This window comes from Canis lupus, chromosome 12, assembly GCF_048164855.1.
Source record: "Canis lupus baileyi chromosome 12, mCanLup2.hap1, whole genome shotgun sequence".
Lineage (NCBI taxonomy): Eukaryota > Metazoa > Chordata > Mammalia > Carnivora > Canidae > Canis > Canis lupus.
Genome location: NC_132849.1, coordinates 13,889,643 through 13,915,624, shown reverse-complemented (window position 1 = coordinate 13,915,624; position 25,982 = coordinate 13,889,643). Strand labels below are relative to the sequence as shown.

At 54.1% G+C, this 25,982-nt stretch overlaps 1 protein-coding gene across 23 annotated transcripts in view; it reads right to left on the bottom strand.

Moving 5' to 3' along the window:
• The window catches only part of DYSF (dysferlin), a 216,916-nt gene that overhangs the window by 69,990 nt on the left and 120,944 nt on the right, over positions 1–25,982 (bottom strand). For all 23 annotated transcript variants that reach the window (XM_072769771.1, XM_072769783.1, XM_072769778.1 and 20 more), the window contains 6 exons: positions 17,532–17,625; positions 16,918–16,995; positions 8,594–8,775; positions 5,901–6,041; positions 5,031–5,060; positions 3,428–3,457 (listed from right to left, as the gene is read on the bottom strand). In XM_072769771.1, coding sequence (XP_072625872.1) covers positions 3,428–3,457; positions 5,031–5,060; positions 5,901–6,041; positions 8,594–8,775; positions 16,918–16,995; positions 17,532–17,625 — 555 coding nt within the window. The remainder of the gene's footprint in view (positions 1–3,427; positions 3,458–5,030; positions 5,061–5,900; positions 6,042–8,593; positions 8,776–16,917; positions 16,996–17,531; positions 17,626–25,982) is intronic.

Sequence of the window (25,982 nt, the reverse complement as noted above, 5' to 3'; positions counted from 1 at the left end):
CCTTCAGTCTGTTCAGCAGGCCAGCTGAGCACAGAGAGCTGAGGACAAGCCTTGAGGGGCACTTCCTCCCCTAGGTCAGAGGGCCACCACACTAGACAGACATTCATTCCCAGGGCAGGGCTGGGGGAAGGGTTGACCTCCCCGCCTCCACCGAAGTTGTCCTGTTAGCAGCAGCCCCAGAGACTCCCACCTCATGGGGCCAGGACGCTCAGAGGACCCTCTAGACATTCAGATCCTGGCTCCTCCGGGAGCTCCAGGCGGGGGCAGCCAGGCGTGCTGGGAGGGCTCCATTGTCTGCCTGCCCCACCCAGCTCGTTAGGAACAACATGTTGCTCTAATTACACTTCCCAGGAAAAACAGTGTTTTAAATTAAGGCCTTGGGGGAGGGAAAGGGGGATGGGGGGACCACTGGGTTTATTTTCCTGATTGCAAAACACCAAAATTTTCCTTCTCGTGGATTTGGGGGTGCCAGAGAGTACCTCGTGTACGTCTCCAACTAGAAGCCATACCCTGGATTTGGAAGGGGACAGAAAGACATCCGGTTGGCCCCCTGAGCCCTCGGGGAAAAACAGCCATGGAGCGGGCAGTCCCTTCTAGCAGGGCATCCCCCTCCCTTGGAGCAAGACAGGAGCGGCAGGACCAAGGGTAATACCCCGAAGAGCGCCCCCTTAAATGGTCAGGTCTGCAAGCCTCAGCTGTGCACACTGGGTCCCCCAGTGGGATCTCCCTCTGCACAGAGTCCCGCATCCTCGGGGCCCCCCGTTGTTAAGGAAACCACCGTCACCTCTTCTGCCACCGGTGTGTACGTGTGCGCGCGTTCTTACGCTTGTACACACTCGCGCACATGCACGCTCTCCAGTTCTCAGGAAATCTAAAATTGCAGTTTCTTTGAACTCATTCCCCTTGGCAGCACGGACCGCCTTTGTTCTCCAGACAAAAAGGAAAAGAAACGAGACAGAGGGCTCAGAAGAGGCGGGAAGAAGGAGGGAGAGAAGGAGCCGGAGGCCAAGGAGCAAATCAAGGAAGAGGGAAACAGGAAGGGAGAGCGGAAGAGGAGAAGGTGAGCGAGGCTCAGGAAGGGGGGTTCTTGCTCTACTCTGACAGAAAGACAAACTGGGGAGCCGGGGACGGAAGTTCTCCCCTCACCCATGCTCTCTGCAAGGACCCAGGTCTCCCAGACGTCAACGAAGCCTCAAAGACACAAGGCAAGTGTCCCCCCTTTGAAGCCTCAAAGACAATGGGAAGTGTCCCAGTTCCCCGGGCCAGAGCTCCCAGAGAGGGCTGCTCCAGATGGGCATAAAGCCTGGGGGAGGGGAAATCATGCCACACAACAATATGGCCCCAGGTGGTGACAAGCCCCCAGCCCAAGGCAATTCCACCTAGATCCCAATCCCCAACTCCTTCTGCCAATCCCTGCTTCTGATGTTAGCTCAGTGTCACCTCTTCCAGGAAGCCATCCTCACTGTCCTCCAGTGGCTCTGGGAGCCATCAGCACAGCTTAGGCAGATGTCATTCCCAGACACTCTGTCCCCCACACTGGCGTGGAATGCACTGGCCAGAGGCACTCCCCACCAGAAAGGCCGCCCTTAAAGCATCCTTCAGTCACAAAAGCCTCTTACCTGGTCCGGCCCCCTGCTCCCCAGCCCACACCCCCTGCAGCCACTAGCTTCCTAACAAACCCATCTGCCCTGTCTGCCCCCAGACTTCCAAGGGCCAGTGGCCCAGAATCTAAACTGCCAGCATGCCTTCCCACAGCCTCAGGGAAGCTGGTGCACCCTTCACAAGGATCAGGCCGGAGCCTGGAGGGAGTTGAAGGGAGGGGGATGCATGGCAGGAGTCTGGCCACAGCAAAGACAGAAAACTTCTGTTAAGGCATCAGGCTTCCTACGGACCCAGCAGCAGCAGCTGGACTAACCTATCCCTGGAGATTCTTGAAATGAAATAGGACCCAAGACCTTGGTATGAGGCTTAGCCTTCAAGTGCAAAGCAAGTGGCTGAGCCATGGAGCCCTGGGTCTGGCCCCCCAGAAGGAGGTGATCCACAAGATCATCCTCTGGGGTTGTTCCCTGGACTGCCTGATACTCCATTCATCCCACGGGGCCTTCGACCCCTTAAACCTGCTGACTCAGCCCAGCCCCGTGCCCAACAGACCCCCAAGATTTGCTCTCCTCTCACCCTGCTGACCCACACCCCACCTCAGCCTGTGGCCTGGCTGGCTCTGTGGCAGGACACTTGGCCCCCTTCAGGGTCTGGCCCAAAAGCGGCAGATTTTAATTTGCTTCTTGACAAGACCACAGCCAGAGCCCCGCTCTCGGAATCTGAGCCTTCACTGTTACATATTACAAATCCAGCTATTAAGGACTTTAGCTTTTTTTAATAACTCATCCCTGGGCTGGGTCTTCTTCAGAGCAGGCTGTGGGTTTTGGCCACAAAGTGCTTTCAATCAAGAGGAAGGGCTCCGTGCTGCTTCCCTGGACAGGGCTCGGCTCCCCTTTCCAAATCGGCAGTCTTTCGCAACTGCGGCCAAAAGCAGGAGGCTGCCTGTCAGGCACAATTATGGCCAGCTCACTTGGCGGACCCCACCTTGGTCTGGGAGCAAAAGGAAGTGAGGTAAGGGGCGCGGGGCCTGCGGATCCCACATCCTGACCCTGCACTTCGAGTCCAAATTGCACTGGAAATGTCAAAGGGTGCCCGCTCCCAGCCTGGGGATTCCCTGATGGCAGGAAGTGGCTGCCCTTTCCCCAGCCCATCTGACCAGGGCTCTCCTTCCTGTCTCCCTGCCCAGGCCTCTGCCCAGGCCTCTGCCCAGGCCTCTGCCCAGGCCTCTGTCCCTGCTCACTCCTGAGGACCTGCGCACAGAGGGGGTGCAGGAGGCCATAAGGGAACATGCTCCTCATCCCTCGGGGCAAAGGATGTGGCCTTACTTCCTCTGGAAGCCAATCCCAATCTTCTTCCAGAACCTAGGAATCCCCAATCCCACCAGCCCCTAAAGCAGCCAGGCCCTAAACTGGTGCTTGGCCCTTTGAGCCAAAGGCGCGTTCCCCGTCTTTCTGCAGCAAAGTCTGGCTAAAGCTACCTTCACCAGAAAGGCTTCCTTGACTACTCTAGGCCCCTTAGGAAGATTTTATTCTTGAAAACATGCCACCTGGTACTCGGCCAGATGAGACCCTGCATTTCTGCCAGGAGACCTAGATGACTTCAGCCTCCGACAGGGCAGCAAGCCTTCTGAGGCCAGAATCATACTAGGATATACCCCCATGCAGCCCTGGATCAGCACAGAGTAAGGGGAGTGAAATCCAGTCAGGTCTCTGAGTGGCAGATGTCCACTGAGGCACCAGGAACCCAGAAGGCTCTGTGGCACCTGCCCAGAGGTGAGCCTTCTCCTTCCCTCTGCCCTCCTGCACCCAGCTGCGAGGGGCCAGCTCACCTCTTCCAGGATTCCTGACATATCCTGTACCTAGGCCGCAGCACGGGATGATCCATGTCCAGGAGATTGGTGGAGGGAAGAGAGAAGGGAGGGTAAAAGTTTACCATCAGTGACACGGAGACTCGGCTGGGGCAGAGATCAACACATCAGATTCACCCTAAGAGAAGCCAAGAGAAACTGCCTCCCATGGAGGGTATGGGTGGTGTGCATCCAGCCATGCCTTCCACATGGTTCCTTGAGAAGGAAAGTGTGATGGGGTGTCGATGCAGAGACTGGTGGAGAGGCCAAAGTGTTAACCTAGAGCCCTGGCATCTCTGGAGGTGACAGGTGGTGGGAAGGGTCCCAGACCCTGTGCAGCACCCCCAGGAAACAGCCAGGCCTCACCCCCTGGCACTGCTGTTTCTGCTGAAGCATATGGATTTGGAGAGGCAAGGAGAAACCACCCAGATCCCCAGGGGCAGGCAGGCCTGAGAGCAGGAGCTTGGACTGGACAGCAGAGAGAGAGAGAGAGAGAGAGAGAGGGAGGGAGGGAGGGAGACAAGCCAAAGAGGTGGGGGGGGGGGCGGAGGGGAGAAGCAGAGGGGTAGAGTGGGGGACAAGCAATAAAGGAGAGCCCCGCTGGGTAAGAACTGTCTGCAAATTGTGCAGGCTGCCTCGTAAGGGGGGAGGCCTCCAAACACAGCCCAAAGGACCACTTCTCAAAACTGCAGCTGAGCCTGGCAGAGAATAGTACTTCCTGAATCAAATTAGCAGGGTTCCAGGAAAGCTCTACATTTTCTACCATGACCCCCACAAGAAGGGAGCAGGGAGCAGGGAATAAAGCAGAGGGAAGAAAACCAGGTCATGGTGGCAACAAGGAGCCAAGGAAGAGTGTCTCAATCACAACTTGGGGACCAAGCATGGCTCAGAGCCCCTGGAGAGCTTCTGAGTACACAGGGTTGCTGCCCTGTCCCCTCAAGGTACACTTCAGCCCGTCTGAAGTAGGGCCTGAGACTTGGCATTTCTTACCACACCTCAACAGTGTTCAGCACTGGCTGCACATTAAAATCCCCTGGGGAATGGAGATGGGTGGGAGGATAAGGTAAGTGGGTGATGGGCACTAAGGAGGGCACTTGATGGGATGAGCACTGTGTGTTGTGTTATATGTTGGCAAATTGAATTTTAATTTTTAAAAAATCCCCCAGGGAACACCAAAGGCCACCAATGCCTGGGCCACTCCTCCAAGAAGTTGTGTTTTGATCGGTCCGGGGTGCAGCCTGAGTACTGGTGATCTCTAAAGCTGCCCCCAGGGATTCTAATATGCCACCCAGCCGAGAGCCACTGGTCTGGGTGACCACAGGGTCATTTAATTCTGAGATCTGTGATTCTCGGGCTTCTCCGGGAAGAAGGGCAGGAAAGGCCAGAGCCAGACAGGGACCCCAGCCCCTGCCCACCCTACCCCGTGGCCCCCCTGGGGTCTTCCTCTGCTTGGCCGCAGGATGGTGGTGACACGTATATGCCTGATGGCCCTTCCTAGCCCGGGGTGGTTGGGGGGGGCGGGCGGACCCTGCAAGCCAAGAGAGGTGCAATCGGTTACAGAAGAAAAGGGAAGAGCAAGACTTACCTCAAAACCAGGAATATGGTGAATGGCCGGCTAGGGTACAGAAGAAAGAGAGCTTTGGTCAGATGCCTGGCACCCAAGCCCCCAACACCCTGCTTTCTGCCCTGGCTAGGCAAACACACTTCCCACCACAAAATGACACTCATAGAATGTGTCAGTGATCAGACAGTGCAGGGGTTTGCAGAGTCTAGTCCTCGAAGGCCTAGGGGACTCATCAGAGGAATCTGGAGGTGGTGGGTAACCTCAAGGGAAAGCCAGGTTTGTGGTATGTGGCGCTCCCTTCCAGACACCTCACCCAGAGTAGCCCTATTTCTACCTGGCTTACATTGTGAGGTTCACATCACAGTAAGAGGAAGTTTGGAGATGTGGCTATAAACCAAACGCCCTTTCATAACAGGAAGGTGGCTGGTCCTGGGTCATGGAGCTAGGCCAGGGCAGAGGTGGCACTAGACCAGAGGCCCTGCCCTTACCTGCCCATGGAGATGCCCCCAACACACTTAAGCCTCCCCAAACCAGATCACAGAGGTCCTATTCCCAGAAACCACCTCAAGTTATGACCCAGCGATAAAGATATCCAATGGCCAGAAGATTCAGGCATTCTAGCACAATCCAGATCCCAACACTCTCCCTAACAGAGCATGTTGTGATTTGGGGTTCAGAAAAGATGGGCAAAACCCAACCCTTAGCAGAAGGCCTGACAGCAGGTGACTGTTCAGTGTTCCCCAATGACTGCAGGCCCCCAATCAGTGAAGAGGGATTGATTGCAGTCCCCTCTACTCCATTGGGACATCCCCTCCCTGGGCTCCCTGTCACCCCTACTATGTATGTACTCCCTGCCTGGGTCTCCTGGATATGGATATGAACCAGCCTCACCTTTTCTCTCTGGATGAGCTCAAAAGAGGCCAGCAGTTCCCCCGCCGACTGGCTGCCCCTAATCAGTGGGAACCAGGCCAGCCGGGGTGTCCGCTCCAGGCTGGGCTGACAAATGCAGCGTCCCATAAACTCATCTGCACCCTAGACCAGGCATGAAGAAAGAGTCAGCATCTCCCAGTCCAGGACTCTGAGTGGCCTCAGAGCAACCACCAGACCTATATCCAGCCTCCTGAACTAGAAAGGGACTCGAGAGTTGCGGCAGCCCCCTGGTGCAGAATGATACACTCTGTCCCCCACCCCCTTAGCAACCACTTCAAATCCCCATCAAGGTCAAAAATGCCTCCATATGTCTAACTAGCCTCACCTTGATTTAATTTCAAGCTCTGAGCTCCTTAGAGACCACAGTGACAGCTCCCTAGCATTTTGCTAACACCCTCAGCATGGTAGGTGTTTACATTTCCAAAGGCTTTTGCATGTCCTTTAAGTTCCCCACCTCCTAGCTGGGAAGTTGTGATCACTCATCAAATTCAATGGGTCTTGTTAAAATGATATTTTAGTCTTATTCATCTGCTCAGGACCTTCCATGGTTCCCACTCCCTGGAGGATAGAACCCCCATCTCCTGGCATGGAAAGCCCCTCACTGGAGCCTACTTGCCTCTCCCGCCCTGCCTCATTCCCTCCGCACACCCCCTGCTCCAGTCTCCTGGCCTCCATAGACCTCTCAGCCCCTGGTCTTCACGTGAGCCATCTTCCCCAGCTGTGCTGCCCTCTGACCTTCTCAGCCATCACCCATGGCCCTGCCCAAGCGTGGCCCTCTGGCATGGGCCTCCATGACCTCACTGTCCTGTGACTCCAGACGTGTGATTAGCATCCCCAAGGTGGCAGCGGCAGGACTGGGGTCTTGGCCAGATGGTGCCGCAGCCTTTACAAGCCCTGGTGCCTTGCCGAGGCCCTCATCTGGAGAGAAGGAGCAGAACTTCTGGGAAGCACCACTGACTGCAGTCATGACACTGCTGGGGATGTCCCACACAGCAGATCATAGTCCAGCATCAACCACTAAGCGTAGACAGCAGCCACAGCGCTGGGAGGGGTCCTGGAGGCCCCTCTGGCCTGCGGGTTGCCCCATTCGCTGTGGTTCATGGAGAGGTTATGGGGAGGGGATCCTGGGCAGCCAGGCCAGCAGGAGCTCCAGGCAATGGCTACAGTCACTTGATATGTTAACAATGTATGCAGCCTCTGCTCTGCCCCAGGACCCTGGAGCCCAGCCACCTGGAAGATGCCATGGCTCTTCTCCCCCTGGGTCCCCCCAGGCCCTGGCCTGCAGGAGAGAGACAGGGTCAGAGCAACATTTTCAAAAGAGGAGGTGGGATGCTATTGGAAGAAAGGCTGTGTGCAGCCAGGCTCCCGGCTCACCTTGATCTAGCACTCGCACCTGCTCCTCTGCCAAGCCCCTGGCCCAGCGCATCCTGGTCCTCCCGCCCCTCCCTTCTTCCTGCCCCCAAGGTGCCAGGCCCTGTGCTCTTCCCCAGACAGTTCCAAACAGACTCCTCCTCCAGTTGATCAGCCCCCCCGACAGAGCCAAGGGAAGAGCCCATCGGTGGACCTTCCCAGCTCAGGCCTATGATTCACTGCCCACTACCAGCTGGCCCCCTCCACCTGGTGGGACACCCCAAACAGCATCACCTTGCCCCACCCCCTAGTTACCACACCTTCCCAGAGAACCTGACATCCAGCCATGGCAACTCTTTCTGGAAATATCTTCCAAATCCTGCCCCTCCCCTTCTATCCACTGCCACCCCACCCAACCCCAGGCCCCTCTACCAAACATGCTGTCAGGCAATCCGTCTCTCCCTTCTCTTCTTTTCAAAATGTTGCCTGACCACCTCACTCCCCTTCTCCCCAGGCCTCCTACTCCTGTCTTCTCTTTCCCAGCTTGCTCTCGGCTCTCCTTATCTCCCTTTGCCCTGGGCTGGGTTGGAATGCCCTAATACCCCAATTATGTTTCCTTCAGGGCCTGGGTCTTTCCCAAGGCCTTCCCTCAAGTTCCAGCCCTGGGCTTTATCTCCCTCTGGGAATCTTCTAGAGCTGCACCTTGTGGCTGTTTAAACATAAAGTTTAATTAATTACAACTAAAAATTAAAATTGAGTTTCTCAGTTGCAGTAGCCACTTTTCAACTGCTTGATTGCCACCTGTGGTGAGCAGCTCCCGTTCCAAGCAGCGCAGCAGGGCCATAGGGCTTTGCCAACACCGCAGGAGGTTCTGTAGGAGGCCCTCCCTGTACCACTGGAAGCATCTCTGCTCTGCAGGTAATTCTCGCCTCCCACCTACACTGGGAACTCCAAGTGCCAGCCACTCAGCCCAGCACATAAGTGCTTGATAACTGGAGAGTCGATGCATCTCTCGATGGGGAGAAGAGTCTACTGGCCTAGGGTCTTAGAAGCAAGTTAGAGGCAGAGACACCCTGACCCACAGCCAAATACCCTTTCCAGTTCCATCCCCTTTCCCTGATGCATGCACAGCACGTGTGTAAGCAATCCATTATCAATTACTCTGGAATAGTTTTAACTGCTCTGTAGCCTGTGGGGTCAGGGGAAAGACCATCTGGCTGGGTACCCCTCCCGGTGGTGTCTCCTCCTGGCTCCTGGAGGCCACGGGCAGTGAGGGGACGAGAGAGGAAGGCAGGTGGACTCACGTAGGTGTCGTGGTCATACAGCTCCACCACAATGCTGGGCGGCTGCTCAGCGATACTGGCTGGCTCACCAAAGATCTCAATCTCATAGAAGATAAGCGTCTGGTCCCAGGTGGGGTTCAGAGTGTTCTTCGCCACCACTGTCTTCTGGCTCTGGTGCAGGAAGGAGACGATGGCGTAGGGATCTGTGTGGACCAGGCCCAGGGAAGGGAGGCAGGACATAGCAGGGACCGTGAGAATTGTCTCTGCTCAGGCGTTATGTGGGTCACAAAGCCGGAGCAGAATCGTGGCTGCTGCTCTGGAGCAACAACCTACATTTCCCCAGCCACCACCACCCCACCACCCCAGGCCCAGCCCCCTAATAAGGCCAGCTGGTGGGCTACAGGGGAGAAATGGAGCCGAGGTCCAGGAGAGCAGGCTCAGAGAACCAAAGAACTTCCCTTCTGGGCTTCTTACCGGACTGGCCCCTGGGAGCCAGGTCCAGCTAGGAGAAGTGAGTGCCTGGATCATGCGTTCCTTCATTCATCCCACAAGCATTTACTGAGTGCCTTCTGCATGCCAGGCCAAGAGCTAGGAGCTCAGGGCTGAGAATACAATTAGAGCAAAACCATAATCCATACAAGCAACTATAAAACTACAATTCTGATCAGCGCTTTGAAATAGGATAAAAGTCGCAGTGGCGTGAAAGAGGTTCCTTGAGAAAGGAAGAGTAGAGCAGAGATGCTGGTGCCATCAGACTAGGGTGCCTAGGCCTGTATTTTAGCAAGCCCACTCTGGCTGCCACATGGAGAATAGCCTGGAGGAGGCAGGGACACCAGTAATGAGGCCTCTGCCAGGATTCAGGTGAAGATGGTGGTTCTCAGATGGGCGAGCACACTAGAGGGAAGCACATGGACTCAAGAGCTGTTTAGCAGTGGGTGATGTGACAGGAACCCTAAGATCCCTGCTCCAAACTGTTCTGCAGCCTGCCAGCCCCAGCCATGCCAGCTGGGGCCCTCCCGCTAGTCATTCCCCCTGCCTGCTCCCAAAGGGAAATTAGTGTTACTAGAGAAGATTCTAGGTCCATGGCTCTCAAATGTGAGCATACAACAGAATCACCTGGAAGGCTTACCCAGACTGGGCCCCACGCCCAGGGACGTATTAATCAGGTCTGCTGCTGAGCCTGAGAATCTACATTTCTAACAAGTTCCCAGAGGGAACTGATGCTGTGTTCCAGGGCCACACTTGGGAAACCAGTGTAGGAGAAAGTCCTATGGAATTGAGTACATGTAATCTGGGATGGGGCAAAGAGTTGGCAGAGGGGCTCCTCCAACTTCTCTCACTAGGATGTCAGACTGGGGGGCAGGTCCAATTCACTGCCACTTTATAAGACTCAAGGTGCCAAATACTGAAGGACAAGAAAGTCTTGAGATGCAGAGAGCTGGTGGCCAGATGCTAGATGTCGGGAGGGCTGAGCCCAAATGGCCTAACACATGCCCTCCACCGTTGACTCCCCACTCCAGCCTGCAGCCCCCTGCACCCTCTGAGCCTCACAGTTTAGCCCCAGTTTAGCTCTCTCTCTTAAGAGAGCCTGAGCACTAGAGGTCCAGTGCTGGGATGTCCAACTGTAATCCTGGGGCTGTGATGGGGAGACAGCACTTCTCCACAACAGGAAGGGGAGGACAGGATCCTTGGCCATATGGAGACCAAGTGGCACACTACGGCCATTGCTTAGGAGGTGATAGAGAGTAACCGTAGAAGAGGCAGGAAGGTTGGGGAGGATTCCCATCAAGACATGAGGATATTAGGATCCAAGTTTTAAGGGTAGGGGAGATCTAAGTTAGGAGGCAGGAACTATGGGCACTCAATGGCTGAATAATGCTGGGTTTGGCTAACAGGAGGTAGCCACCAGCATGGAACCAGCCTTCAGGCACAAAAGCACAGTGCAGTCAATCCTGGAGGGCTTCCTGAAGGAAATCAGTTTTGAACCTGATTCTGGGAATAGAAGAGGGCAATGCAAGGCCCTTGACAGGGGAAGGGGCAGAGGAGACATGCCCACCCGTCTTGCCACCCCCACCTGGTGGAAGCCTCTCTGGCATGGGGCTCCCCCTTCCATGCACCGGCCCTGGTAGGGTTGGCCCCAAGCACTTCCCCTCCTGCCCCTGGCAGGGCCCAGCGGCGTCTGTGCATTTAATGAAACCGTCTGGCTGTGATACCATCAGCTCCAAGCTCGGCAGAGAACTTCTCCCTGGTTCCAGTAAGGGAAAGAGGGCGCGTTCCGATAAATAAAACCATATTAGAGAGCCGGCGAAAAAGCCCCTTTTGTTCCCACCCCCTGTGCTTCCCAACGCTTTATTTTTATAAGCGCGAGGGCCCCAGACCGACCGCGTTTACACAAAGATCACAATTGCACATTGTAGCGGCTGTGCACGCTGTATTGGTGTTGGCAGCACCCCCCACGCTGCCTAGCCCCCCCACCCCAGCAGGCCGACTCCTTCCAGCAGCCCCAGCAGCCCCAGCAATGAGCTCAGCGCTGGGGGAATGGGGAGGGGGTGGCTTTCAAACAAAAATCACCCAGACCCACACACGCACCCTGCCCGCCCATGGGAGGAAAAAACACACAACAAAGGCATTGTAAAGAGCAGGCCTGGAGGCCTGGGGCCTCAGACACTGGGCTACTGTGTGCTGGGGCCTGGCTTCTCCCCCCACAGGGCCCAGCCCCTCCACAAAAAAGAAACTAGGGAGAGCCAGGGGGTGTTGCTGAAGCAAGGTGGTCAGATGAGGGAAAGCCAGACAAACGCACAGACACATCCCTCTTCCAGGAAGGCCCAGAAGAGTGAGAAGCAGATCCCAAGGAGAGGTGGAGGGCAAGGTAAGAGGCTGATTCTTCTCTGTCCACTCCAGCCTAGCACTCTTCCCAGGCCCACTCCCACTGAAGGAGGTGGCACTGGCCCTCAGGCCTCACCCATCAAGCCACATGGAGCTGAAGCAGAAAGTGGCTGGACTGGAGGTCTTGGAGGACCATTAGCTGCCCTAGGCAGCTCCAGCTGTGAACACATATGATTCTACTGGATGCCATCATTTCAGGCAGCCTCAAGCAGGTGGTTCTTTTGCCAGACCTAGAGCCCTGCACCCGACCTCTGCTGCTCAGACCTTCCTAGAGCCTTCCTAAAACCTTTATGATACAGTAAGCCTTCCTCATAGGCCTTCCCACCTTCCCAGTTCAGACCACCGGGATGGGAGATAAAGCAGGCAGCATCATTCCACTCATCGGAAGCGAGAGCTTTGAGCCACGAAGACTAAGTTACTAGCCTATAGCTCACAGGTGACCAGGGCTAGACCCCCCTGACTCCCAATCTAGTGCTGCTTCCACCATACCATGCTCTTTGGAAAAGAACCCTTAAGAGAGAGGGAAATAGATCACTAGTAAGGCAGTGCATATGAAAACTATAACAATATTTTCCTATTAAATTAAGAAAAATTGTTCAAAAAAAAAAAAAAAAAAAAGAAAAATTGTTCAGAATTATAAAACCCAGTGTTGGCAATTATTGGACGAAATGGGTACTCTCCTTTATTGCTGGAAGCAATTCAGGAAAGTAACTGGGCAATATGCCCTAAAAAACATAAAACTGTTTATACCTTGCTTCCTATATTCCTGGGAATCATCCAAATTAACCAAAAGCTATACATGCAGAGATGCTCATTCCCACATTATTTGGAATCCATCATTCATTCACTATATAATTACCGACTGACCAGCACGTAGTGGGTAAGCACAGTACCCGGGATATGGAAATGAAGGAGATGCAATCTAGGCTCTTAAGATCATGATTACTGGTTGAAAATGGTAACTACAGGGCAGTTTAATCCAAGGTGATGTGCAATTTACTCAGGGAATGGATAAGGTGCTGTGGGCGGGGGTACCCCATGAAGCCTGGCAGCATCAAGTCAGTCTTCCCAAAGGAGGTCTCCTACCCTGAGTTTCAAGAATGAGGAGTAACCAAGACACACCAAGGAAAGGGGGGGGGGCATTCTAGACAACTAGCACGGCATGCGCAAAGATGCCAAAGAGCACGGGCACTTGGGAACAGCAAGTAGTTGGTCCAGCCAGAGGGAGGAAGTGCCAGGGCAGTGGGGATGAAAGAGGGAGGAGGAGGCTGGGCATATCACTAAGGTCCCAGATACAAGCTCAGCAATTTGGACTGAATCCTATAGATCAGTGTTTCCTAAAATGTGTTCTTCGTCAGCGTGAGTTCTCTGGGGAGCTAACGAGTGCTTAAACAAGTCAGACAGGCTCCTTCCCTGCAGCCATTGCAGAGCCTCTCAATGCCACTGTGCATTGTAAATCTGGAAGTGTGCGGTGTTCCCCAGTCTCCCTTGCTCAGGAACCCTGTTTAAGTGGAGCGTTTCACAAGCCTCCAATGCACTTTGGAAAACAGCTCCGTGAGCTCAGTGGGAGAATTCCCCTGGCCAGAGCCAACCTTAATAGAAAAGCTGTGCTTCGAGAAGGAGTGGGCTATGACTGGAGTCCAGACACAGTGAGCCCCAAAACAAGAACTCCCCAGCTCCACCCAAGATAGAGTCTGGATCTGGGTGAAAACTAAAGCACCGGTCCCCAAAGAGGTGACATCAGCTGTGGGGCAGCCATGGGCCATCAGACCTCACTGTGGCCTGCCCTGGAGTAACACCTTTCAGGACCACCCACCTGGCACATACCTTTCATCTCCCAGGAACCATAAGGCCAGCAAAGAGGGCACAGAACCTTCTGCTGTCTTAACCGATACCCCAGGCTGGTAAATTAATAACCTGGCATCTGGTCTACTTAATATCTCTCATGCCAAGGCAGGCCCCCTGAGCCCACTGATCTGTGAGACCCTCCAAGAGGAGTTTCTGATTCCCCTAAGCTAAGGGCTGTCTTCTGCTATGTAGTGATCTCCCAACAGAGCTGCCAATGGGCTCTCCGTCTCAATGGGAGCTCTGGAAGCAGAGCTTATGGCTCCCTCAAACCACAGCTCTTGTGCCCAGCTGGAGGAGAGAGCAAAGCAGAATTCCCTGGGGAACAGTCGGGCCAATCAGACAGGTTTCTTCCTGATTTCCTTTGATACATAGCAGGTTCCAATGAAGAACAGCTCAGCTGAAGCATTGCTGCCCACTAGATACAGCGTGGAGAACCTGTGATTTCTAAGTCCTCCAGCGTCGTATCTTTTCTTTTCTTTTTTTATTTATTTATTTATTTATTTATGATAGTCACAGAGAGAGAGAGAGAGAGAGAGGCAGAGACACAGGCAGAGGGAGAAGCAGGCTCCATGCACCAGGAGCCTGATGTGGGATTCGATCCCGAGTCTCCAGGATCGCGCCCTGGGCCAAAGGCAGGCGCCAAACCGCTGCGCCACCCAGGGATCCCCGCGTCGTATCTTTTCCATTCAAACTGAATTCAGTGCATACTATGGATGCTCACCAAGCAGGGGCAATCCCAACCCAATATCAATGAGAAGTCATTTGAATCAAGCATCATTATACATTTCCTAATGCCTAGTTGCTACACAGGCCACACATCCTCACAACCACAAGCCACACACATCCTTCTAGTGTCTGGAGAATTGATGCTGGTTATACATTCAAACCACACCTGAGGTGGGATCCTCAGGCAACCTGGACAGAGCATCTCCACAAGCCTCCCTTTCCTGCCTGAGTTTAATATTATACAATAAGTGTTCCCTGGGCAGTTCCAGTATGTCCCTCCAAATCCTGGTCCAGAGAGGAGGAGGCAGACACAGCCCCAGCCTTTCGGCAGCCTCAAGGCCCACCCCTCAAGGGACAAGTGAAGAGCACAGCTTGGGGCCCCTGGAGCCCACTGCTGCTGGAAAGGCCCAGAGCACCACAGGTCAGAGTCAATCGAGCACTTCTGGAAGAGAGCCCTCTCCACCCCAGACACCCAGCAGGCAGGCTGGAGGAGGATACCAGCCACAGACACTGCACTAGACCCTCCCCCGGCCCCAGACATTCTGGATTCACACATGAGTTTCCTCCGAGAAATGCCAGCTGGTGGCCACGCACAGCCTCCGGCCGCCAGCCGCCCCAGGGTCAGTGCCAGGGGAAAAATGGCTTTGGTTTAGGGTTTGGGAGTGAAAATAAACACTCTGGATTTTATAGGTTCACCCATGTTGGCTGCTGTTTTCCTTTCCAGCAGCTGGTCAATCAGGCCTTTCATTCAGAAGCCAGCGGCCTCTGAGGAAGCCCTGGGTAGTGCCCTCAAAGCTCAGGGGATGTTTATTTGGGGGAGGGGGTGGGGCTGGGATGGAAAGTGTGACATCTCCCACAGGCCAGCACCAGGCTGACCCTGCCTGTGGTCCCCGGGGGGGTGTGCCGCCTCCTGGCATGGGCTTCTTAGGAGGGGCTCCCTCCCTCCAGGGTCCTCGGCCAGTCCCAGGCCAAGGAGGACAAAGGCTGCCCACCCCCTCGCCACATGCCCACACAACCCCGCCACCTGCATCCCCACCTCTCGTGCCTGCCAAAGAAGAAGCAAGGCTATGAATGAATCCACCTCTTTTCTCTCCGCATGGCATACGTTCTGATTGTCACTGAGCAACCTGGCAGGTTCCCAGCAAGGGCCAGTTGCACACATCCACCCAGGGCCCACCAATCCCTGCATATGGGTTTTGCATATGCTCTTCAGAAGGTGCTGTCAGACCCCCAGGACCCCAAGCACAGAAGAGAAAGTGCTCTATTCACCATGTGCCTGGCTGCCCGGGGCTGGAAAACAGGCCACTGAGAGGAGAGAATGCAGGGAAACACAGCTGCTGGGGGTGAGGAATGAGAGTGGTCCCCCACGTGGGGGAGGAGCAGGGCTGGGAGCAGGAGAGGCAGGTGGCTATGAGCTGCAGTACCATCCTGGGAACAGAAGAGACCCCTCTGACAGAAGAAGTCACTTCTACTCAAGTAAGTGGCAAGCATTTGGAGGCTGGGATGCACTTGTCGGCTATTTGACCTCAAGTAATTTAGTTAAGCTGTCTGCGTCTCTGTTTCCTCACCTGTAAAATGGGTACGTGAAACACCTATGTCTGAGAGAGATGTAAGGGTCACATGCACTGATGCCAGGGAAATGCCTGGGCTCATAGTGAGCACTCGGTAAGTGTTAGTTCTTTAGATACTTAGTGCTGTGGGCTCAAGACAAAGCTCTTCCTGGAGCCACTCACAGTCAGGGTGGGAAAGAAAAAAGCAATCGGTCCACACAGTGGTCAGGGCTCTGAGAGAGGTGGGGGTGGGGCGCTTGCCACGTGTTAAGGAAGGGAAAAGTCAGAGCGTCTGGGCTGGATCTTAAAGAATGAGTAGAAGTTTGTTGAGTTAAAAATTGGGAGAGAATGCATTCGAGGCAGAAAGAGCACTGAGTATGAAGGCCAGGAACATGGGAGAGCTCCACAAACGTTGATGAAAGTTGGTGAGGCCAGAGCTAGTGGTTAAAGGTGAACTAGGGGAAGGTGCCACTGGTGAGGTCCATGGGGGGTCCGATCCACAAAGGAGCTGTCTGCTGGGCTGAGAGTTGGGGATTTCTCTCCCAGTGTCTACATGGGAAATCAGAGTAGTGACGTGACCAGATCCTTCTGAGGCAGTGTGGAAGGTGAAGGTGGCCCGGAGATGACCCTGTGTCCAGGTAAGAAGGGGTGAGGCCAGTCCTCAGAAATATCTCCGAGACATATTTCAGAAGCCAGAATCAACAGGACTAGATGACTCATGGCTTCCAAACTGATAGGCAATAGACAAGTGCTGATGTGATGCCGGGACCACAGTGGGTAATGAGGAAAGGCCTGGATCAGGGGCAGGGGCACAGGGAGTTCAGTGTGGATGGGAACCAAGGAGCCAGTGAGGCATCCAGGGGAGCTACCTAAGATGTGGCTGGATCTAAGGGCTCCTGTGAACTAAAGGCCTAGAAGCTTCTCTAACATGAGTGGTTCCTGAAGCCAGGGAAAGTGAGGGGACCTCAGTGCCCAGAGGAGAGGACACAGGCAGACCATCAGGACCATCAGACTGGGAAGCTCCCGAATAGGAGCAGGTGGAGCAGCAGGAGGCTGCAGGGGACCCTGGATACTTCTCCTGGGGGCCAAGGCCAGAGGGACTTTCAGAAGGAGGTGATGGTCAACAAAGCCAAACCCTGCAGAGGAGTCGAGCAGGCCACCTGACAACCAGAAAGCACAGTGGACCCTGGCAACATCAGCCACCTCCACGCATCCAACAAGCAGCCACGCTCCCACCCACAGGAGAAACCCTGCGCCACGTTTCCTGTGGTCTAAAGACCTGTTGGCTCAGCTCCCAACTCTCAGTCTCTGGTCCCCGACTCCCTTCCCACCTACCAGAAAAAGAGTCCTTGTCCATCGAGGGCAGGTCCCGAGCCTGGTACATGTAGCAGCGTAGGTGGTAGCGGTTCCCATCTGCACCAAGGAAGAAAGAGAGATACCAAGTGAGGGTCCAGGGGTGGCTAAGAGCTACAGCTGGGGCAAGGGTAGAGTCTACCCTAGGAAAGGCAATAGATGAAGGATCTGAGTGATAGAAATGACATATGTCACACTCTGTGGGAGTGAGCCACTCACAGGATCAGAACAGACCACGGCTCAAAGGTAAACACCTGAGCGTCATGTCCTTGGGCCTGGTGAGAGCTGCGAGGAGAGGATGGAGGAGAAGGAGAACGAGAAGCCAAATAAACGATGGGGGCAGCCAGAATGCACAGGGCCCTGAATGCCTGATTCTGAGCACAGAGTTGATGCACACGCCACACATAAAGGGATGTGTGCCTGTGCACACAAATGTGCGTGTGCACATGCCCACCCCACAAAAGACAATGACCCACCACAAAGCACATAGACTCAATTCTCCCTGTATACACCTGACCACATAACCCCGTGAAAACAAGCATAAGGCTACACACCCATCCACATCACCCCCAAAGATACCACCAAGCATCACTTACAATCAAAGATGCAGGAAATCGTGGGTCTGTTCACTCCAAAGCTCAAGGTGGACACGGACACGGAATCTTCACTCCTGTCATCTACCACACCACCCTGGAGAAACAGAGCTGGTCATGGCAGATTCAGGTCCCAGAGCCTGGGGGTGCCAGGAGACCGGTACAAGGGAGTCAGATGCCCAGGGCAGGAAACCTCTAGACAACGCTCTTCAGCTGCTGAGACTGGGCCATTAGTCCCTAATTTTACTAACCAGGGTAGCACATCCTCCTACAGCATCCCCAGACTCCACTGTCAAGTTCACAGGGAAATTGTTCTCCCTTTCCAGTGGAGGCCAGACAAGCCAGAATGGAATTTTGAGTGATTATGGCCCAGGAGGTTAGAGTCTGATAGAAGGAAGGACTCTAGGCAAGAGAATCCAATGGGGATTTTCCCACCGGGATGAGTTAAGAGAAGCCAAATCTAGAGGGCCCAGTCTACCATCTCTGTCTACCCCTGCATATCTGGACATTGGGTCCCAGCTCTGGGAGAAGTTGCACTGCTCCCTCTGAGCTGTGGGGTGAAAGAGGGTGCAGACTGTGGCCAGGACAAGGACAGGAACAAGAGGCAGGGCAGGTCTGCACTCAGGTTCGGAAGCCAGTCTGTCAGTGTACTGCACATAAAACTAGCCTGTCGATCCCCCTGGCTTTGTCCTCATTGGCACTGGGTTTAACCACTGGGCCGTACACCAGCTTCCTTGGACTAGGTGCCTACCCCTCAGGTGTATCCCGTACCACCTCTGCCACACTGCAGCCTCTCACTGGCATCCTGCATGGTTTGGGGGGGGGGTGCTCAGGGACCCAGCAGGGACCAAGGCCCCCACAACCCACAAGAATAGGAAAAGTGCTGGTCACCACATAGCCCAGCCTCCAGACTTGGCTTTCTTGGCAAGCTCACCAACATCCTATGGCCCAGAGCCCAGCAGAGGGACTCCGGAGAGCTGGAGACTGTTCCCTCTGCATTTTGAGAGATTTCTCCAGGTCCCTCACCCATCTCCCCCACTCCCCCCCACCCAACTGTCACCTACTCCACTCTCTTGCCCAGTTCCTCTTCCCAACACACAAGCACACAAACCCTTGTGTGTGAATGAAAACTCTGGCATCACTGCCAATGCCCTGTTCATCTGGACTGGCCCAACCAGAGTGGCCACCTGCCAGGACCTTCCACCCTGCCCACCACCTGGCCACAACCATCTCCCAGAAATCTCAACCTCTCCCACAGGCCTAGTGCCTCCAAATACAAGATGCATGGCCACTTCTGCATCCTCCTCTCCAAGTCACGCCCACTCTTAGGGCCCAGTCCCAGATCCCTTGTTGCCTCCTTGAAGCCTCCCTGGTTGCCTGCCTTCTCACTTCGGATCTGCCCACACCCAGAACCAGAACCAGCATTGCTACCCATAGCCCAAATCCTTTGCTGGCACTCAATACCTGAAGGGTCCTGATCAGACCTCAGGTTACCTGCCCCGTTTTCCCATTCAACACCAGGGCTTCCCTCCCCCAAACCCAACCCTCAGCTGTAGGCAGTTCAAGCTGGCCAAGACTCACACCTGCTCCATCACAAGCTCTTGCTGTTCCCTAGCTGGAAGTGTCACTGACCATCCCAATCTACCCCCCGTCCCCATCTTCAGGGCATCTTAGGACACCCAGGGAAAGCCTGCCCTGGTCATTCTGGGTCAACAAAGAAATGCATCCTAAAGGTAGGCCAGGTCTTCCTCTGCTCCATTCCTGCAAAAGGGCTCATAAAACACCCACACAGGAAAGACAGGTTCATCTGCTCTTCCAGGGAACTCACTAAGGTCCAGCTTCAACCAGGTTGTCTCTGGATCCCACCACAGGGCACTCCCCTTCAGTGGCCCCCTTACTTTGATCACAACTCCAACACAAGCTCTAGAACCAGATTGCTGGGACTCCAGTTCAAGTCCTGACATTTATTGGCTGTGTGACTTTGGGCAGCTTGCTTAACCTCTCTGAACAAGTAAGTCTCTGTAAACTTGGAATAATTCTACAGTATCTATCTCAGAGAGTTGCTGTGGTTGTTAAGGAGAAACATTACATGTTGTTCTTAGCACACCTCCCGGCACATAATAAATGCTCAGTAAATGTTTGCTGTTAATGATCTTATATGAGAAATAAGGCAGAGGTGGGGCAGGAGCAGAGTAGGTCATAAACTATAAAACTTGCAATTATTCTCAGGGGCGGTATCCATATACCTCATACTTGTTCAAAATTATTCCAGAAGCTGGAAAAGTGGACATTTCAGGAGCCACAGCCCTGGGCAGAAATCAAAAGCAATCAATCAAGCAATCAGTCTCTCAACACACACATGCACACACACACACGTGCCCAAAGCAGGATAACAGGGAGGGATGTCATACTATAGTATGACAGGGAAAGACCCAAAGGCCCAAAGGCCATCACTCCTGAACGCCTGTCTCCTGAAGAGGTGTGGACCCAAGGCATCCTGGGCGTCCCCCCACCCCTGAGAAGGCATTTGGCCTGGCCATGCTACCCTGGCATCCCGCCAGAGCATGCACCAAGGCCAACAGCTGACAGCTCCCAGTTTCAGGATTTGCAAGGCCCCACATAGGGCTGGACCTAGGGGGCCCAGCAGGCCACCCCAGGCATCAGGTGCATGACACCAAGGAAAGCAGAGCAGAACACTGGAAGCAGTGCAGTGGCCAGTGCCCCCCACCCCTGAGTGCAACAACCTGTAACACCTGCAGCACAGTGTGCTTCAGTGGGAGGGGGTTCAGCTGGAGGCAGGTTGGAAGGCCTAGGACCCTGTGGCCCCTCTGCCTCAGCCTGGCAACACACTTGTGCCCCCCATGAGTCAGGTGCTAAGGTGAGTGAAGGGAGGGAGGCTGCCTCTGGCTCCCAGGGGACCCATAACTCCTTTGCCCCCTCCCAGTACCTACAGGGACCTCCGTATGTGCTGACAGCTGCCAGTGCACATTTCCACTCACCCCATGCCTCCTCCAGATAGCCTTCCCTAGCTGCCTCCCATGGGCACCACTTCCACCAAAACACCTCTGTCTGGGGTTCGGGCAGCAATTTCTGGGTCTCTGTCCAAAGGCAGTCCACCTTCCTGTGATCAGAAAAGGTGTCCCCCTCCCTGGGATTTCTATGAAGGCAGGTGCCAGGTGTCTCGGACCTAGCTCAGTGCTTGGCCCAGAGTAATAATGTCCATCAGAGGGAGGAATGCCCCCACACGGCAGGGGCTTTTCCACCTGTCCTGCCTCCAGAGTAGGGGGGCCATGGGGCTCTCTGCCACCCCCCCTAGCCCCCAGGCTGCCCCTCGAGGAGAAACCTGCCTCCTCCCTTCCTTCTTCCCCCAGCTCAAAAGGACACATGGGGATTGCTGAGAAGAAGCCAGGAGAACCAGCAGCCAGGCCAGGAGACCATGCACTAAAGTTCAGTCCCTCCCGGCGAAGCCCCAGCCCAGCAGGCCCCCTGCTTCCCACCCTGGGCAGGATTCCACCCACACCGCTGGCCAATGTCTTTCCATCTTCTGGTCCACGGACCTTCACAGGGCAGCCCGGGCTCTGCATGCATCCTCTTCAGACCCTGCGAGCAAAGGGGAGGCCAGCCCTCCCTCCCACCCTAGCCACAGCCTCTGAACTGAGCCCCCACAAGTCTGGATGCCCCCAAACACCTCCAGCCTGATGACCTTCAGGCTCAACCCCCCTTTCTTGCTCCTGAGCCTTTTGCACATGGGTCTGTCTGCTGCTTTCTTTCCCTTCTTTCTCCTTCGGTGTCCAGCCTCGTCCTCAAAGGTCACCCTGCAAGGACGAGTAAGCTCGCCTCCCATGTGCTTCCACCATGCCCTGAACTTCCTCTTAGGGCATCTAGCACCCCCTGTCCCCACTCACCCATCTGTGCCCTCCCACTGAGAGCTATGTGAGGTCTCTGTCACCAGCCCAGGTCCCCTCACATACAGCAGGTGTTCGGTACACACCTGGAGGGCAGGTGAACAAGAGAAGGAGGTCACCTCAGGAGAGAGCAACAGTGTAAGCTATGGGGTGGGGTTGGGGGGAAGCTGGTGACAAAAGCCAGCCTGTCACCCACGTTGGGCGATCAGTCTATATAGTAACAGATAATCCCATGTCACGCTTCCTTCACTAGGAGGTATATTTTGGTTTTCATGTGTACAAAAGTGGGGCTCACACTCCAGAATTTCTCTCAAAGCAAATGATGAAGCCTCATGAAAACCTGATTTGGACTTGGTGATGGGCACTGAGGAGGGCACTTGATGGGATAAGCACTGGTTATTATACTATATGTTGGCAAATCGAACTTCAATAAAAACAAATGTAAAAAAAAAAAAAAAAACCAAATCCCCCCCAAAAAAGAAAGAAAGAAAACCTGATTTGAGAGCTTCTGGGAGGCACCTTATTCCTGCTAGTCCTTTCCTGTCTTGTCCATTGTTGGATGTTTAGCAGCATCCCTGGTCTCTACCTGCTAGATCCCCATAGCTCCCTGACCTCCCAAAATATCTTCAGATATTGTCAAATTTCCCCTGAGGGATGGGATGGGGGATAGAAATTGCCCCCAGTGGAGACCTACTGCTGAAAATTGAATGTGGTGAGGCACCCACAGCCCTTGGCAGGTTCCTGGCACATAAGCAGCACTCAGTAAAGGGTGCTGGTGGAGTCAGTTTGAGTCTTTCAACTCTCCAGTCTCATGCTAAAACAATATATTCCCCCTCTTTAATCTCTTTTTTCTTTAAATTTGGAATCCATCACCTTTTCTCTGCCTCAGAACCTTTGCACAGGTTGTTTTCTCCACCTCGAGTGCCCTCTCAGGTAATCTACCTTGAGCTCTTCCCTCACCTCAGTCACCAGAGTTCTAGATACCACTGTGGCCACCATGCCTTCAGTGGCAGCCCCTCCTCAGCATCTCCTAGGTCTCCTGCATCCATCACCTGATGTGTCTGGGCAAGGCACATACGCTCCTCTAACCCCTTTACTCAGCCCAGCATCAGGCACTTAGCATTCATCCAATGAAGATTTGTCACATAAAATGAATCACCAGCATTCCTTGCTCCAAACCATGTGGGCAGCATTCAGGCCTTGGGTCTCAGGAGAAGAGTCAGGAAAATGTACATCAGACAGCACCTTCCTTCCCTCAGGGGGCTCAGAGCGGGATGCCACTGCAGAAAGAGCAAGCGATATGGACCCACCCCCCAGTGGGGCCATCTCAAGGGTGAAACAGAATGGAGTGGACCCTTGGAAGGCTGCATTCAGGAAAGCTTCCTAGAGGAGGGGAAAGAGAAGAGTGTGGGCACAAGGGGAGCAGCAGCATGCTAGATGCCCGTCCCCCAGAGCTTAGGGGAAGATTCAGCTGAAGGGGAAAAGCTGGGGCAGGGAAAACTATGAGAGGAAGGCAGCTTGCTTCTGCTCTCGCTCAGAGCCCTGGGCAGAGAGTCAGGCTGAAGTGGGAGCTGATGCTTCGCTTTGTGTCCACCCACCCTTCACCCCCGCCTCACACACTACTCTCTCTTCCCCAGCCCCACCGGGCCCCGGGCATTGGGTTTCCCACAGCCACATTCCTGCCTCCATAGCTCATGCCGATGCGACTCCCAGACTGTGGTCTGTGGCCACACACTCCATCTTGGGGCTAGCTGTGTAAGGGATCCTGCTGCTCGCCCAGGGGACTGGGAAGCATCCAACCCACCACTGCCCGGCTGGCAGCCCTGGCTCCCGGGAAGAGCCTGATCTCAAGAGTGCAGGAACTCTCTCCCTCCCAGATTGGGCAGGGCTGCCCTGGGGGTCCCCAGAGCCAGTGGCCAAACCCACCTTATCTGCTAAGGACTCCTGCCCCAGGACCTTGATGCAGCCACCACACCAGGAGGAGATGAACAATTCTGGGAAAACAAGCATCCTACGAAGGGGACCCCTCGTCCCGCCTAAATTGGATCCAAGACGGAGCACCAGATCACTAGCATGTGTAAAATTCCTCCTATTGCACTGGTTGTTGGTCATACACACACACACACACACACACACACACACACACACACATGCACACACATGCACACACACCCTCTCCCTTTAGCATGGTCCAATGCCTCATTCATACAGGGCCCAGGGAGCTGGCTCAGGATCTATAACCTGGAGGCAGGATGGAAGATGAAGGGGCAAGAGCAGTGGTGAATGAAGCAAAATGACTGGCTGAGCAGAGGGCCCCCAGGACCGAGCAAGCAGAGGACAGAGCCACCACAGCCACACCATGGAGGTCAGGAAGGAAACAACAGGGCCTTGGCGGAATCTCAGGGGACTCTTGGGAAACCCTCTGTGCCATCAGAGTCAAGCAGCCACCCTCCTGGCTTCCTGAGTAGGGCTCAGGTCCAGTGCCTGATGGGCCCAGACAACACAGGTGACAGAGCTGTTAGGAAGAAGGCTATTACCGGGGCCCCTATCTTTTATGTAAACAGCATCAGGGCCCCCCAAAAGCACCAAGTGCTGGCGCTGGCCTCCATCATCAGAAGAGCAGATTATGAAGTTTTCAGGTGTTTTGCAAGCTGGGTGTTAAACACGGCCATTTGTAACAATTAAGTCTTATAAATTTATAACTACAGAAATTTTTTTCAAGAGGTGGGTCAATCTTGATTTGACTCTTGATTTCAGCTCAGGTCATGACCTCAGGGTCGTGGGATCAAGCCCTGCACTGGGTTCTGTGCTGCATATGGGTCCTGCTTGGGATTCTCTCTCCCTCTCCTCCTGTCCCTCCCCACACCCTCTAAAATAAATAAATACATTTTTTTTTAAAAAAGGTGATAAATACTCAAACTCATCACTTCCTAATCATTTTACAACTTTTGACTATTATTCCACTCCTGAGGGTATTTATATCTAATGTATCTGTGGGCTGGAAACACTATATAACCATCTGCTATGGCCCATCTCCTCCTACCTCCACTCTCGGTGACGTCACACGGCTAGCTTGAAATTGGCCACAGCAGGGATATTTACACCATGGAAACCAACACGTACTACAAACTGGGTTGGGTTTGTTTTTTGGATTCTTTTTCTGGTTATTAAACACTGACTAGTATGCTCTAGGGTGAACTGCCAGGACCTCTCCTTCACTATTGGCTTTGCTGGGACATCCAAGTAACAAACAGCAATGTAGGGTAGTATGCTATAAACTCTGTACAACCCCACCATTATCCATAGAATTTCTCGTAACAGTCATGTGAGGAAACACCACTAGAATCATTATGACTTGCCTTCTCTCTACCTCAATTTGCTCATCTGTAAAATGGGAATAATAATAAACCCTATCTCTCGGGATCACGGGGGAGTTAAAGGAGATAAAACACAGACAGGGCAGAGGGCAGTGCCTGGCACAGGCACAGGCACAGGCTCTAGAATGGCTGGTTAGCATTGCTCATAGAGAGCCAAAGAGTAAATACATTCACCTTTGCAGGCCATATGGTCTCTGTCGCAACTCCTGAGCTGCCACTGTAGCAGGACAGCAGCCACAGACATTGAAGACACAAATGAGCACAGTCATGTGTGAATAAAGCCCTGTCTACACAAGACGGCCGAGGATGGACTTGGCTTGTAGGCTATGGCTTGCTAACCCCTGCTCTGTAAAGGGAGCTTATTATTTTTGCTATTACCACCTCTATCCTGAAAGTGAAAAAACTAGGGCCCAGAGAGGTCAGTGTCTTCCCTAGGATGGTACAACAAAAAAACTGGCAGAGCCGGGGGTCTCCCAGCAGCCCCTCAGGGCTCTTCCCAGCTTCTGCTTCCCTGTCAGAACCAGACACCTGAGCAGGGTTCAGGGGCAGGACAGGGCTGAGCGCCAAGTCAGGGCCTTGGGGAGCCCAGGGCCCACATCACAGCCCTGGCCGCCCAGCCTCAGCTTCCAGGGAAACCCCACACAGGCTAGCAGGCCAGGCCAAAGGAGGAGAACACTTTAAAAGAGGGAACTCGGGAACACAGACCTCCCTTCCTAATCAGGGCTGATTGCAACCTTAAGTAGAATAGCAGGAAAGGGTGCAACCCCATTTAATTTACAGCTGGAGCAGGAGCTTGGAAGCAGCTGCAAAAATCCTTGCAAAACTACCGGCCAGCCCCTGGGGAGCTTGGGAATGGAATCAGGAAACCTGGAGAATCCACAGTGCCACGTGTGGGCTGGCTCAAGCATCTGCGCGTATGCATGTGTGCACAAGTGCCCCTCTAGGCTTTCCGTGTCTCCAAATTGGAGGCTGCAGAGAATGCTCAAGCAGGTTTGACCCCTGCCAGAGTACCTCCATAATTAGGACAACCGTATGTCCCCGTTTGTCTGGGATGGCCCTAGCTTACGCCTGTTTCCCAGCATAATTATGAAGAGTGTCTCAGACAACAAGTTATAAGGTCACCCTAGCAACCAAAGATGTAGACCCCAGTGCGCATACAATGATACTGTACA